The sequence below is a fragment of the Genypterus blacodes genome, unplaced genomic scaffold, assembly GCF_046128005.1.
Source record: "Genypterus blacodes isolate CSIRO-AG114 ecotype Tasmania unplaced genomic scaffold, CSIRO-AGI_Gbla_v1 ptg000104l_1, whole genome shotgun sequence".
Taxonomy (NCBI): domain Eukaryota; kingdom Metazoa; phylum Chordata; class Actinopteri; order Ophidiiformes; family Ophidiidae; genus Genypterus; species Genypterus blacodes.
Window position 1 is genome coordinate 590693 of NW_027466908.1, and position 15121 is coordinate 605813.

Genomic DNA, 15121 nt, shown 5'->3' on the forward strand with positions numbered 1-15121 from the left:
ACAGCCAGTAAGCTGTTCATCGTTCCTCTACGAGGCAGAAACCAGGAGCTGAGACCAGAGGAAAAGACTTTTCCCAAATGCTTTGTGTCCTTTCAGGAATCTTCCAGTCCTGGCAAACGTGATAGCTAAATTCCCTCATATTTTGAGGATTCCAATCACAGTGTGACCTCTGATCAGTGTCCAGATAACAAGAATGCACATTCAACACAGGCCTGAGTGTGTTTGCAGTTTGCGCTGCCTCGTCCTTTTTCTCCACACTGCGTCTTCCCGGAGCGCCGTCTGTGGCCGCGCAGGGCGCCGCAGCCTCCCCAGGGCGTGCTTTGATTGGATTGTTAGCGGCACGGCGACACCTGTGCGCTCGTGCTGGGAGTGACGACACGCCTCTTCACGTCTCTCTTCCTGATCCATCTAACACCAGATGCTCTGGCTCGTGTTCACCACCTGCAGGCTCTGCATGCTGTTTGGCGCCCTCTAGTGTGACGTTATATTTATGTTACGGTCACGTGTATACAACTTACGTACGTGTTCCAATTTTTGGCTGAGTGTGACTGAGATCTTACCTCGATGTGGGGACACGATGACCGTTTAACCAGAATTGGCGGGATTGTTGGGATTTAAATCAATTTAGTTTGCACCGTAAAGCTTAAATCTGTTTTCCAGCTGTAAAAAGTTCACATAAACATCGTGAATTAAATTCATTTGCTGTTTGCGACGCTGTTTTGATTTTAGAACCTTGAAGCAGCTAAGGTGTGACTGAAATAGATGTTTTTTTAGGTTGGTCTGTCACATGCATGTACACACACACACACACACACACACACACACACACACGAGCGCGCGGGCTTCCGTCGCCGCGGTAACCCTGGTGGGCTGCACAGCTCTCAGGGTCTCCACAGACCAGGGATGCTTATAGCTGTCCATTAGCGGCTGCTCGGAGCCCAGAGGAGAAAGTGGGTCAGAACAGTGTGAGAGAGAGAGAGAGAGAGAGAGAGGGAGAGAGGGAGTAGAGTATGTATCTTCCTCTTTCCAACTCATATAGACTCACACACGCTCACACACACACTCACACTCTCACACACACGCACAGACTTTGAGTCACACTAGTGTTGTTTTATTAGCCATGACCTGGATTAGCCCCCATCACAGCCCCCCCCCCCTGTTTGTCTTTCATAAGTGAGCCAAAGGAAGGATGGTGTGATGAAACCCAAACTGCCTCTAGTGTGACCCAAGCTTTGTAGAACTGCATAAAACAGCCCCGCCACAAGGGAGCAGCGTTTCACAGTGCTGAACTCTGAACAGCTTTCTGTGTCTTTGTTCACTCAGTCCTTGTGTGGTTTCAGCCTCCGTGTTCAGGTCTTAATGTCACAGCTCGTGAAGGCTTTAACTTTATAAGGAAAGCTTTGATTGACACCGAACCAGACACCTAATTCGTACGATTTAATCTCAAAGAAAACAATCTTAGCTTCAGCGTTGAGCGTTCTGCTTCACCCTCTGAGACGTTCACATCTTCAGACTGCAGCTTCACTTTACCTCTAAGTCAAAGTCTGCAGCTCCCATAAACCAAACACAAAAGTGGTTTCGGAGAATCAGCGAGGCTGTCGCTTGCAGAGTGGGCGGTAACACTCGGCTAACGGCGCCGGCTCCCTGCTTGAATGCCTTGCTCTTTGAAAGGCAGGGATCAGATGAGTGAACCCTCCACACAGAGGAAACGCTGTACTTGAAAGGTGCTGCATCATGTTCAGGGGGTTTGCTTTTATTTTGTTATTATTCCAAGTCAGTTTATTTATTTTCTCAACGATACTCTCATATTTCAAATACTACTCGTTCTATCCCGGTGTCGGAAGGTTCCCTGCACGTTTAGAGATCCATGTAGGGAAACACGGGGCGATTGTGACATTCCTCACGCCGGAGAGAGGAATCCAAGAAAGCAACGGATACATTAGAGAAGATAGATGAGAGAGAAAGACAGAGAGAGAGGGAGAGAATAAGTGAGAGTGAGAGTGAGAGTGAGAGTGAGAGTGAGAGTGAAAGTGAGAGAGAGAACGGTTACATTAGACATGTGTCCTTGCCTTGTTTTCACTCCTCCACAGTTCATTTTCATAGTGATGTAGCGGGGAGAATGTAAATGAAGCAAAGACTTTCTCTGGCCTTGTTACCCTTGCCCCCATCCCCCTCTCTCTCTCTCTCTCTCTCACACACACACACCCGCTGCTCTACAGCCCTTCATGCTGACGGGGTGGTGACCCTGTCTCATCTCTTGGACGTGAGATTGTGAGTTTTAGCCTAATTGAGCTGTGTTTGGGTTTAAATCTCAAGGTCAGGACACACACACACACACACACACACACAGCCATTACACACACATCAGTGCAGCTCACCTCTGCTTTGCTGTGTGATCCAGACGTTGAGGTGGTGTGATGATGAAGCTCAGTGTGTATGGACGCTGTTATGTCACAGCTGAGAGCAAAGAAGGAATCTGGCTCTTCGTTGGCCTCCTCCTCCTCCTCCTCTTCTCCCTCCTTCTCTCTCTCCTCCTCCTCCTCCTCCTCTTCTCCCTCCTCCTCTTGCTCCTCTTCCTCCTCCTACTCTTCCTCCTCTTCCTCCTCTTCCCTCGACAGCTCCTCAAAATCAGGACAGCTGGTGAAGAAGGTCACCCAGTGCTGTATTTTAAGAGAGAAATATGTGCGGTTTGTTGACAGACAAGGGACAAAGTTTGAAGAGTGTCCAAACAAACTGGACTGCACACACACACACAAACACACACCACACACACTTTATTTATTTATAAATAATTGATCTGAGACGTTTCCTCCAGATGTTGAGATAAGGACGGTCACTTTCTCAGACAGTTGTGACTGTTCCACATGTCTCCTCTCATAGTTCTGGTGTTCTGTCATTCCCCTTATGGATGTGAAACTGGTTTAGAAACAACAACGTAAGCTGGTAACCGTAGTAACAGACCGAGGTGGTGCCACCCTAACAAGCGTAGATACCGGCTGAGTTCATCGCTCAGTGCTCCAACACGGCCGTCACTTTTTCACGTTGTAGCTGTTGATTACATGCACAGTGCGCACACAGACACACACAGACACAGACACACACACACTTGCACACTTGTTCCTGTCTGGCCCCCCCTCACACTCCTCTGCCCTCTGCTCCCACCTCCTTCACAGGGTGTCATCAGATTGGAGAGAGATGACAGTTTTAATCAGAGGGTGTTTGTGCCTCAGCATGGAGACACGCACACACACAGGCGCACACACACACGCACACGCACACACGGTGTGCAGACAGTCCCTTCCCTATGTAGGCTGTACGCAGTGCAGAGCAGAGAGACGAGCTGCGGTGCATCTTTCACCATCTGGTTTGAGATGAACTGGACGTCCGCGCTGTTCAGAACAAGGGCGAGAGAGAGAGAGAGAGAGAGAGAGAAGGGGGGAGGGACAGAGAGAAAGGAGTCTTCTGGTTGAGGTCACCTTGAGATCTAGGAAAAGTCCCGCCCAACCCTCCCATAATCTGCCCCACCAATCAGAACACGATCTCTGTGATGCCGGACCCGAAACGACATCACAGAGAGAAGCACACACACACACACACACACACACACACACACCACACCAATCACATCAATGTGTTTCTGCTTAATCAAGACAAAATGAACAATCATCACTTAACGTACCACATTTATAACCTCAGCTTTCCAGATACAACTGAGGTTTTGTATGCGCTGCTGACTGCTGTTACACAGGAAGTAAGTGAACAGGGTCTCAGCTGTTTTTCCCCTCTGGGCCTCAGGGATTAATGAAATCTTAATCCCTCACAAATTTAGATGTAGATCAGTGTGACATCAGGGTCAGAGAAGGCAGCGACCATCTTCGCCTTCACACCTGTCAACAGTTTGACCTTTGAACTGGTTCCTCCATCGCTTCACCTGAAACCAGGTCCTGCTTCATTTGCATAATCTAATATCAGGCTAATGTGTGCTGGAGCGTTAAAGAGCTGTGAGGACGAGCACGTCAAGATTTTACCGCTACTCCATTTGAGAGGCGGCGTCCTCGGAGGAAACTTGACCTCCTCTTCCTCTTCCTCTTCCTCTTCCTCTTCCTTGATCTTACAGGTGAAGGCAGAAGTCAGCCGTGTGTTAAGCAGTGGCTCAGATTAGACTTTCTTGTTTGCGTCGGCGTTGGCGGCGTTCTGAAGCGGACGGCGTCTCAAAGACGACTCGATTGTTTCATCTCCCGTTGACGCTGATGTGACGTCGTGGAGCCGCCAGACTCCTGACACCATTCGTCTTAGCTGCTTTTCTTTTAATTACTGCTCTCCCGTGGGAGCCAGCCGGGTAGTTAAACAGAGAAATCAGCATTACAGCAATTATTGGCTCAGAATGAAATGAATACAATCTTGTCATCTGTAATCATTGGGGGCGTCTATGCCTGAGAGAAAACAGCTTCTCCTCGCTCGCTCGCTTGCTGGCTGGCTCAGTGAAGGGAGGGTGGTGTGTGTGCCGGGTGCCACGGGGCCCCGGCACCTCTGGGGACCAATCGATTTCAGCGGTGAACGTGGAGGTGAAAAGTTTATGGAGCTGCGGCCGACCTTAAGAAACCACAAACAACATGTTAACCCCCCTGGAGACTTTTAACCTATAGAGCGATGTCATCGGCGTCCCTGTGTTTGGAGTGATGTCCTGTATTTGAGACTCAAAGGTCATCATCACAAAGTGATCATCAAACAATCTTTGCTTGAAGTTGCTTTGGGCCTCATGACATGTAAACACGAGCTGTTATCAGCTGTCTGTCACATTTATCTTCCACCTAATCAAGAAGTCAAACTGTATAGGTCCACGTTATTCTCAGGGAGTTGCTTTGCCTTCAAACAACTTCATGCAAACCAGCAAAATGATCTGTTAACATTCAAATGGTCTGATGAGGTCATGTGATCATGCTACATTAGCTACACTTACACACACTTACACACACTTACACCTGGACTTTCCTCCAGTGCAGCCAAAGTACAGAACAAGTTCTTTCATGATGCCTTCAGGTCTTGTTGGAATTGGGAACAAATTGGAAATCACAGCTGACAAAGTTGTGCAGTCGTGTTCTCCATGCCTGAAACAGTTTTCATGAATGAATGAAAGAACAAAATCAGTATTATGATCTATTGTGCCTCCATGTTTGTTCTTGCTGTACTTGTGTTTTGGCCGTGTCTTCTGATGAGCACTTGCATGCAGCATGAGAATGATAGTCAAGACAGAAATCAAGTGTTATCTTCTTGTTTGTGTCCTAATGTCTCTCCTGTGTGTCTCCGTCCAGCTGCAGAGCGATCTGGACCAGGAGTACCAGGACAAATTCCGCCGGCTCCCCGTGGAGATCCAAGAGTTTGTGCAGGACAGCGGCAGGACCAAGCTCAGCGACGACGGCGTCCACGGAAACCTCTCCATCTCCTCCACGACGGAGAAGCTCAACCACAAGGCGCCGCCGTCGGAGGAGGACACGGAGGAGGGCTCGTCGGAGCGCTTCTACGACACGCCCCTCTAGAGGCCGGGCGCCCTCACACTGGGACACTGAAGGGGTGGATGTGTTTGTGCCCACAGAGTTAGGATGAGACTGGACTGGGGCCCTAATGTAAACCAGATCAGATGTGAGCCTGGCGCGGTGAGTAGCGCTCCTGCAGTCTTATCCAGAAAAACAACCCTTTGATATAAAATGGTCCTTTTTGTGTATTTGTATGTCATGTTGTCGTCTCTTTGGGTACGGCCACAGGATGAGTGACGAAGCAGGAAATAACTTACTTGAACTATTGCACAGAGAGAGTAGTTTGTTTCATTTTGATTCCTTCTCATGATATTAACAGTGGCGGTTGTGGGTAAAGTGCAGAGCCTAAGTTTAGACTCACAGTGGACTTTATTATTGAAGTGAAGTCAACTTGTTCTGTTAAACCTCCACTGAAGCTTCCATCTGCCTGAGGATCTGATTCACTTGTACGTAATTTGCACTGAAGGCTTCAGTCAGAACAGAACTATTAGGTCCGGCCCCGACTACCCATGTCAGGATTCGAGTATTTGCTGGTCAATCGATTTCATATTGATTACCAATAAGGTGAAGTCACGGCAGATTCCAATGTGTACAACATTTTCTATACCTGGATAAATACGGCTCCTTTCTGAAGATGACCAACACATTCAGATCCTCCTGATCCAGATCCTACTAATCCAGTGAGAGTGTTTTGGTCTGAAGGCTACCATCTAGTGGTGCCTGAGCATTAACACAGGACAAACAGTCTGAATGGTTGTCTATGGCTTAAAGGCAATGTTTAAAAAATGAATAACTTTAAAACTGTGATCCAGATCCACCTCAAAATCCATTAGAACATCACAAGACCAACGACTCACCTCACAACAAAACAACAATCCCTCCCTGATAACACACACACAACCACACACACACAGACAAACTGAGGCTAAGACATAACCTCAATGAAGTCGGGGCCGGGCCTGATAACGCTGTTACTCTCACTGTAACCCAGAGGCACTGGTGGCTTGCTGGTTCTCCATTTTGTTCTCACAGAACTAAGCCTATGTGTTGCTGCTATTTTGTTTTAATACCCGTCTGTTTTTATGGTTGTTTGTACGATATTGGCATGGTAACATAAAGCAGTGCTCTGTTGTTGTTCTTCTTTTCTTTGTGCTGATTGTTTGTCGCCTGAGAGGAAGTGAAGGGAAAGCGTGTTGTACAGTATCTGCATGTATCTGAACAGCTGTAAATGTACAGTAGCTCTGTAGCAGACATTCAATGTAAATCTATTTTCTCTTAAACTAAACCTGCAAAAGAAAAGGAGGAGGAGGAGTGGCGGGCGATGTGGCTTTGATGCACAACTGTGGCCAAAACCAGACAGAAGAGTCACCACACCCCTTAGTTACAGTAGCATAGGACCCAACAACAGGCGGCAGTGAGCTTCATCCAACTCCTCCCGTCAGACGCTTACATGGACTCAACACTCTGAGCACCAGGCTGTGCTGCCATTAAGGAGACAATGCTATAATACTTGGATGAAATGTTTAGGAGGCCGCTGTTTACTGAGTATAAGAGACTTGTCACATGATTGCAGCATGAGGACGTCACACTCTGACTTAGATATTTATTTGACTGAGGAATTAAGTCGTATACATAAGTCCTGTAAACGTCCTAATCAGAGTGCTGCGTCTCCTTGATACTCCTCTGTCCACTTGTCCTCTTTGTAATTTCAACTCAATCACTTAAACCGGCAAAACAACACACACTTTCACTTCAGGACATTGTTGTCGTTAACACTAATTACGTGTTTGTGTCTCAACACGATATTGACAAATATCCCAAACCAGTTTCGGCAGCCTCCTGCCTCTTCGTGTCGCTTGTTGGATGAAGCTCACTGCGAGCTCACACATGTCCCCTGTGTGTCTCTGTGTTCTCTACATTTGTGTCCTTGAACTGAAACACCCAGCCAAGGACACTAGGAACTGAAGAGGGTGGACCTAGTTTGGCACAAGTGGCCTCTTCTAAATTGGCTCATCCTGTTCCTGTTGGGTAATGTTTGTGCAATTTCCCAGTACACACAGCTGAGACCTGGGGACCGTGAGACGTCTGTCCCCCCGTTTGTGATACTCACATTATTCACTCACAGGTGATAGCCGTAGTTTAAAGGAGGGAAATAGATAAGTTCTTTTGAACCCGCAGACTTAGTTTGTATCTGTAGGTCACCGCGATGACATGACGATTTTAGGATTAACTGCACTGTTTCCTCTTTAACCCGTAAACCGTGTACATTTGACATTCAGTAACAACCAGGAAGTGTTTTTGACTTCCTGTCTGTCCAGTGCCATTGAACTCACAGATGTGTGTCATTTGATATTGGCTCATCTTTACGGCTGATTTGAAAGCGAGGGATTAGCAGAAGTGTACGTACGAATCACTTTTTATCAATGTGAGAGTCCTGTGCCTTTCAATAGGTTTGCCTTGTTTGATGTTGAATGTGTGAAATGCACCATTGTTTCATGAAATGGCCATTATATGATATTATATGAAGCTGTCTGATATTGAATTGACTGTGTGCACTTTTTAGTACAGTACCACTACTGAGTAAAGCTTGTGACGAGCAGTATTTGACGTGTGTCTCATGAGAAATGCGAGACGTCCTTCTTTTTCGTCTTGAACCACTTTATTTAATAGCCCCGCCCCCTCCCGTCACCCTAAGTGTATGCACTCTGGAATTGTAAATGTATGTATGACATAAAGGAAATAATATGAAGTGGATAAAAAAAACTAAATATATAGTGTAAAGGGAATTTGCCTGTAATTAAAATAAATGTGGTTATTATTGTAATTTGAAGTTGTGTTTGTCTTTTTGATTTGTTATCGTCTCACAGCAGTGTTGGGTTGTTGATCTTTGTGTCCTTCATCCATTTGATTTACACATTATCTGTATGAAGCTATTCTCACTCCTTTATGTTGCTTAATGTCTTTCACTGTTTCATCTCTCACTTGGATCCATGAATCCACTTCATGAACCACCTGTGGTACACGAACCACAGTTTGAAAACCACCTACTTCATTTTGACAAATACTAATGTATGGCTGCAATACTAGGTCGACCATACGGAGTGTGTGTGTGTGTGTGTGTGTGCGCATGTGTGTATGTGCGCATGTGTGTGTGTGTGCATGTGTGTGTGTGCGCATGTGTGTGCATGTGTGTTTTGCATCCATGGGCCACACAGGCAGTGTGTGTGTGTGTCATACTCAAGGGCAGGGGAGTACCTCCATGGCCTACTTCCTGTTATCTCCTAGGTAACCATATCTTTCAAATAAGCCAAAGAGGAACTTGTAAATGAGAGCACATGAGTCAGTGACTGGTGGATGTGAGGAGACGAACACATGTCAGGACGCTCTGTGGAGCTGCTTTCTTATGAATCCAACCCATATTGATAACAAAAAAGACATTTTTTTATTTTTCCAATGAAATATATGATAAGATAAGAAATTTCATAAAACCAGAAAAATGACAATGAATCAAAAATGAATAAAATAACACAAAATACTAAAATTAATTAAAATATATAAAATGATCATACTAATAAGATTTAATTAAGACAAAACAAAACTAGTTGAATATAAACTTTAAAAATAAGATTTCAATTTGTACATGAATCTATTTTTAAATAAAAGAGTGTGTGCCTATTTTGTTTGTGTGTGAAGGACTTTATGTGTGTGTGTGGCTTGAGTGTGTCTGTGAGAGTGGCCGTGTGTGTGCGGGCATGTTTTTGTAGGAGACATAAACACTGTGTGTGTCCTTCTCAGCCGCAGCTCCTCAGAGTCCCAACAGGCAACAGGAGATAAGGGAAGCCTGGTCGTCCATAACAACCGCTGTGACCACTCAGAGGCCTCCATGCATTCCGCCGACTAGGAAGTGAGCTAATTAACCCTGAGTTCAGGGCGGAAGGAGAGCGGATTTTTTAATAAGATTCTCTGGGTTATATAAACAGTGACCCCCCCCCCCTCCAAACTCCCAGGAATATCGCCTGTGTCTGTCCATCTGCTACTGAGGAGGAGGAGGAGGAGGAGGAGGAAGAGGAGGATGTGTCCTGTAACTGAGCCTTAATGAGGCACACCAGGGCGGCAGCAGAGAAGAGGACCACAGAGTGAAGCTTGAAAAAGGTACCTTGATTACACACACACACACACATACATACACCTCAACACACAGGTAGACACACCCACATACAAGTGCTAAATTTGTGAGGCTGTACTTTGTGGTCAGACGCCCTGACCGACCAGTAGGAGTCACTGTTGCAGATGTCAATAACTCGTCTGCATGCGTCCCTGCCAGCTGGCTGTTTGTGACAAAGTTGACCACAGATTTGGATATCACAATGTCTGCTTTAACATGTGACCTCATTATTTGTACAAACATATGGAGATAACAAGAACAGATGTTAATGTTTTTGCCATAATTGCTCTGTAAGTGACACTCACAGTGCTGTGGTGTAGATCTGGCCAAATGAACGATTGCGGAATCCAAAGCAAACCTTCCATGGTCCTGATGTCTGATATGTGTCCTTGACGTTGATGGTGGTGTACATCTTTGGGTGTGGCGCTCTCGTCCCCTACATGTCTCTGCTCTCCTATCCTCTGCCTCTTCACCAGCATGGATGGATTCCCATGTCTCTGCCTCTTGTCTGAGCAGGCTGTGGGCTCTGCCTCATCCATATTTAGGAAGCAGAAAGCCTGAAATATACATCCAGTATGTTGTATATATATGCGGTTCTGCTTCCTGTGGTTTGCACTAAGCTGAATCTGACAGCATATGATTGAGAGGTTCCACTAGAGGGTGATTATTTATTATTTTTCACTGAGATCATGTAATTTCAATGGGAACTTTGTGTTATTTAGGAAACGGTTGGGGTTAAGAGCTTCTGATGTTTGGCTGCAGTACATAAAGACTTAGATCGTGAGAGTATTAGATGCAGTAAACAAACTCTGAGAAACTCCCAGAGAAACGTCCCCCATGCTGACCTAAAACACCCGGGGAGGAGGAAGAACTACCAGACCAGTCCGGCTATTTTACCCCCTAAACACTCCTTTTCTTTACACTCTCTGTAAAGTTGTACAAGTAGTAAAAAGTTCAAAGCAGCAGAATCTATTGGGTCGAAGAATATTTACGTTCTTTTTCATTTGTTGATTATTATATATTATTCTTTTTACATATAGATTTTGAGACAGTTCCGGGTCATAAGGTTGTAGTCATAATGGTCATTTTTTGGCCATAGCTAACCATTCAGACTGCTTGTCCGGTTTTAACACTAAGTGACCACTAGATGGTAGCAGAGACTGAGTATGGCACAGCCAGACCCACGACCACTGGCTCTGGATCAGCAAGATCTGGATCTGGTCTTCATCCAGCTGATTCAGTAAGAACAGATTGGATCTTCATCATCTACAGAGCTCCATCTCCTTCTTATCTCCTTAACTAATTGAGATCATTCACGTTACTGTGGGAGGTTTTGACTGTCAGGGTGTCACCTGTTCACAGAGGTGCAGGTTTGGGCTGTTATGTTGTTACAGAGACATGTTTGGCCTTGGCGGAGGTTTGCTCTCTCTAGGTGTTTGCTGCTTACACATCTATATATATTTTTTTCATTGATTCCCGTCGATGTGTTCGATTAGGAGTCAGGTTTAGATCTGTCCAGGCCCCGGGATCATTACATCGGCCCCTGGTGTCAGTGGAGGAGGCAGGAGGATCAGAGGCGCTCAGGGTGGTGGAGGAGGTGGAGGGAGGGGGCGGTGTTTGTCTTGATCAGCACATGGCGGCTACAGTAGTCAGCTGTTAGAGAGGAGGGAGGAGCGGAATCTGGATCTGCTGGATGACTCACTCTGTCAGCCCAAAACACACTCATTCACTCATCTGCACACACACACACTCACACACACACAAACTGTCAGACACACACACGCAGGGAGGCGGCGCGCGGGGCTCCGGATCAAAGCGCATCAAGGCTTCATTCTCCACTGGAGGGCGAGTGGGTACAAGAGAGCGGGACAGCCGGGACACGGAGCTCACAGCCGGGGAGAGACGGGAGAGAGAGAGCGGCAGCTGGAACACACGCTCACTCACACACACACACACACACAAGCTCTCACACACACACACACACACACACACACACTCCTGGAGAAAATCCCGGCCAGGACTCTGCACCGCGCAGCATCAGTGGATTAAACAGCCCGCGTCTCCAACAGCGAAATCACGTAAGAACCGCGAGTGTGTTAGAGGGGAGTTGATGTGTTTGTGCCCGGTGAGGCGCTGCTGTAGCGGGGCTGATCGCTGCGTTGTGTCGCTGCTTTCACCGTCAGGGTGATGCGGCGGAGGCAGGACGGAGCGGAGCCGCGTTCACTCCAGAGCCTCCCCGCATCACCCAGACAGCATCACACACACACAGCTGGAGACTGTAGCCGTGCTAGCTAGCTAGCCAGATGCATTAAATCCACGTTTGACAGTTTAATGTCGAATTTATCGCCGCTGTCGCTGCTCTGTCGCGTTCACGGACCGGAACATGGCTCCGGCGCCGCTTGTAAACTTGACAAAGGGCGCAGAGATGATGGTGTTTGCACCGCCCGGGAGGCTAGCAGAGCAGAGCTAAGTGTAGCGGGACAGAGCGGCAGCCACAGAGCTAAGAGTAGCGGGACAGAGCGGCAGCCACAGAGCTAAGAGTAGCGGGACAGAGCGGCAGCCACACAGCTAAGTGTAGCGGGACTGTAGGCAGCCGGCCGAGGTGACCTGCGGCTCCCCGCATGGTGCCCAAACGAGCCGGTGGTCAAACCCAGAGACAGTAGCGCGGCTGTGTGTGTGTGTGTGCATGTGTGTGTGTGTGTGTGTGTGTCTGTGCATGAATGTTTAATGCAAATGCAGAGTGCGGTTCCGTGAGAGGAGGATGATGATGATGAATGTATGCTGTTAATGAGCTGCAGCTGCATGCAAACCTCCCAGACGGCATCAAGGTGGAATCTGGTGTCAAAGTGCAGAACTCTGACAGAATCTGTGCCTCTTCACTGTTTAACTGCTGCTTCTGTAGTGTGTGTGTGTGTGTAACCACCTGTGTGAAGTGAATGGGTGAATGTATTGGGTTTGGTTCCTGTTGTGTAACCAGATTAGAGTCATTGTGGAGGAGAAATGGCAAAGAGGTTTAGTTCAGACAATCTAAAGCACTATGATCACAGTCCAACACACACACACACACACACACACACAGGAGCCAGAACCCAGCCGTGGTTCTTTAGAATCCATCTCTCTCCTGCCAGCGTGATGAATCTGAGCTCAGAGAGATGCAGAGGCGTTTATTTGAGCCTGCGCTGCTGCTTGATTTTGGACATAAGCTTGAATCAATTTCAGGAAATGTCTGGTCAGATGTGTTGAGGAGAGAGATCATACACACACACACACTCAGCTTTACTGTGCTGTTAAAGGCTCTCTGTTGTGCGGCTTTGCTTAGCAATTACGCACAATAACAACACTGTATACTGCTAAATGGCTCTAAAATTGGTTTGATTTGAAAAGAGAGGATGAGGAGAAGATGAACTGAGAACGATGTGTACAGGTGTCTGATCAACAGATGAAGGAGAGAGACAAACACAGAGAGAGAGGGAGAGAGATAAGCTGTCTGAAGAGTGTCTTTTCATGGTCTTGGAGTGTCTCAGATTCTCTTAAATGTCTCCAGGTTTGGGGTTAGAACCTATGATCGAAAAATTCTTTTCAAAAAACAAAGCCGACCAGTGTTTTTGTCTCACTGTGCTGGAGGTGCAGCAGGTTCCCTTCTTTCAAACCTGTTTCATGGCACACACACCACACACACACACACACACACACACACACACACACACACACACACACAGTAGGATATTTGCTCAGGAATAAGCAGTAGGCAGCTCTGTCGTCCTGTTTGCACGGTAAACACCACACGATGTGTTATTGTCCCTAAGGCGACGCTCGGCTTCGCAGGCTTGATGGATCAATGTAGGTGACGTCTGGACGAATGTCTCGGCCCACCTGAGCTCCCACCGCCTCACGCAGCACCGCCGTGCGTTACTTCACCCTAAACTGCAATCCGAATGACATCCTTGGCTCTTGGTCTGTGTTTGCTGTGGAGTGTCTGAGCGCTGCGTCCTCCTCCCACTCTGCACCAAACGCGTGTCCTCTGCTGCTCAGCGGGAGAGATCTCCAACATTGTGTAAAGAAAGACTAATTCTGTGCCGGCGTATTGACACTGCAGCGTCAAACGTTTCGCCGGTGATTACAGAGGCAAACACGAGTGTCTCTCAAGCAATAACAATCTCTCACCTGTGGCTTAAAAGCTTAAAAGGCGGCGAGCGTTTTTGATGAAACGAGGCGTAGTAAGAAGCTTAACGTCTAACTGAGGGTGTGTAGGTGTTTGTATTTACTCTTTTTCTGGGCTTGATTGCTTAGTAAGTGTTATGAGTTTGGTGCACACGTATAGGTCCGAGTCTGTGATGGCTAGATGAGGAGAACCGTGAAGAATGAAAGAGGTGCTGCACAGGAAAACGCTATTAAAGTGTTTGTTTATTCAGTAATGAGATGTCGAGTTGATTGGTGCTAAAATCCAATCCCGGCCGCAGATTATTGATGATTTGAGGAATAAACTCTGAGTGTAATGACTTCCCTCTGTTAGGGCTCAAAGCAGAAGTGACTCATTCATGGTGATGATAGTTTCTGCATCTAAACAACAATGCAGTATAGAACACACCTCTATAATATGGAAGTGTGTGTGTGTGTGTGTGTGTGTGTGTGTGTGTGTGTGTGTGTGTGTGTGTGTGTGTGTGTGTGTGTGTGTGTGTGTGTGTGTGTGTGTGTGTGTGTGTGTGTGTGTGTGTGTGTGTGTGTGTGTGTGTGTGTGTGTGTGTGTGTGTGAGAGTGTGTGTGAGTGTGTGTGTGAGAGTGTGTGTGAGTGTGTGTGTGAGATGAATTTGGTGCGTTCCTCTCTGCGTTTTGACATTTAGCCAGCACGGTGACAATATCTCAAACTCAAGAGTCACAGAGAGGCGACACACTCCTGCATGACCAGACTGCACAACACACACACAGTGGAGTGGAGAGCAGGAAGTGAGTTCAGAGTCTCAGTGCACATCTGTCCAATGTAGCAGCCTTTGATTCCCAGGATGCAGCGAACACAGATGGAATCACAGAACACAGTCAGAAAAATGGATGAATAGCATCAAAAGCTCTTAAATGGGTGTGAAGGTTCATCACGCCTCAGGGTTTGATTGCCTTTCAAATTAAAAGCGAAATTGGGGGTAGAAATCATGTCAAAGAGTCAACAAAATTGGTGAAAAAACACAGCTGACTGCAAGAACGATGTGAGCTGTGAGCACCCACGCAAAATAGTCCTGAGGTATTTCACTCAATAGCATGACGATCGTCCGCAGGAGTGAAGAGGACGGACCGATTTTAATTGTGCAATGACTCACCGGCCCAGATCCAATCACGACGCGGACGGCATCCAGATGACACGTACGTGCGCTGATGAAAGTCCTGTCGTCACCAAATGCCATCCAGATAATGCTTCAGGATCCTGAGGCGT

The 15121-nt window shown here is 47.0% G+C and overlaps 2 protein-coding genes across 5 annotated transcripts in view; both read left to right on the plus strand.

Moving 5' to 3' along the window:
* The window catches only part of plcb1l (phospholipase C beta 1-like), an 86740-nt gene extending 80510 nt beyond the window's left edge, over nt 1-6230 (plus strand). Inside the window, exon 33 of the mRNA XM_076160205.1 lies at nt 5313-6230. Within this exon, the coding sequence (XP_076016320.1) occupies nt 5313-5537 (225 nt within the window). The 3' untranslated portion in view covers nt 5538-6230. The remainder of the gene's footprint in view (nt 1-5312) is intronic.
* A 3365-nt stretch (nt 6231-9595) lies between these two features.
* The window catches only part of plcb4b (phospholipase C, beta 4b), a 53509-nt gene continuing 47983 nt past the window's right edge, over nt 9596-15121 (plus strand). For 2 of the 4 annotated variants that reach the window (XM_076160142.1, XM_076160146.1), the window contains exon 1: nt 11419-11777. The gene's annotated coding sequence lies outside the window, so the exon portion shown is untranslated. Of the gene's footprint in view, nt 9687-11417; nt 11778-15121 lie in introns of those variants that run through there. The other 2 variants (XM_076160143.1, XM_076160150.1) reach the window with 2 other exon arrangements.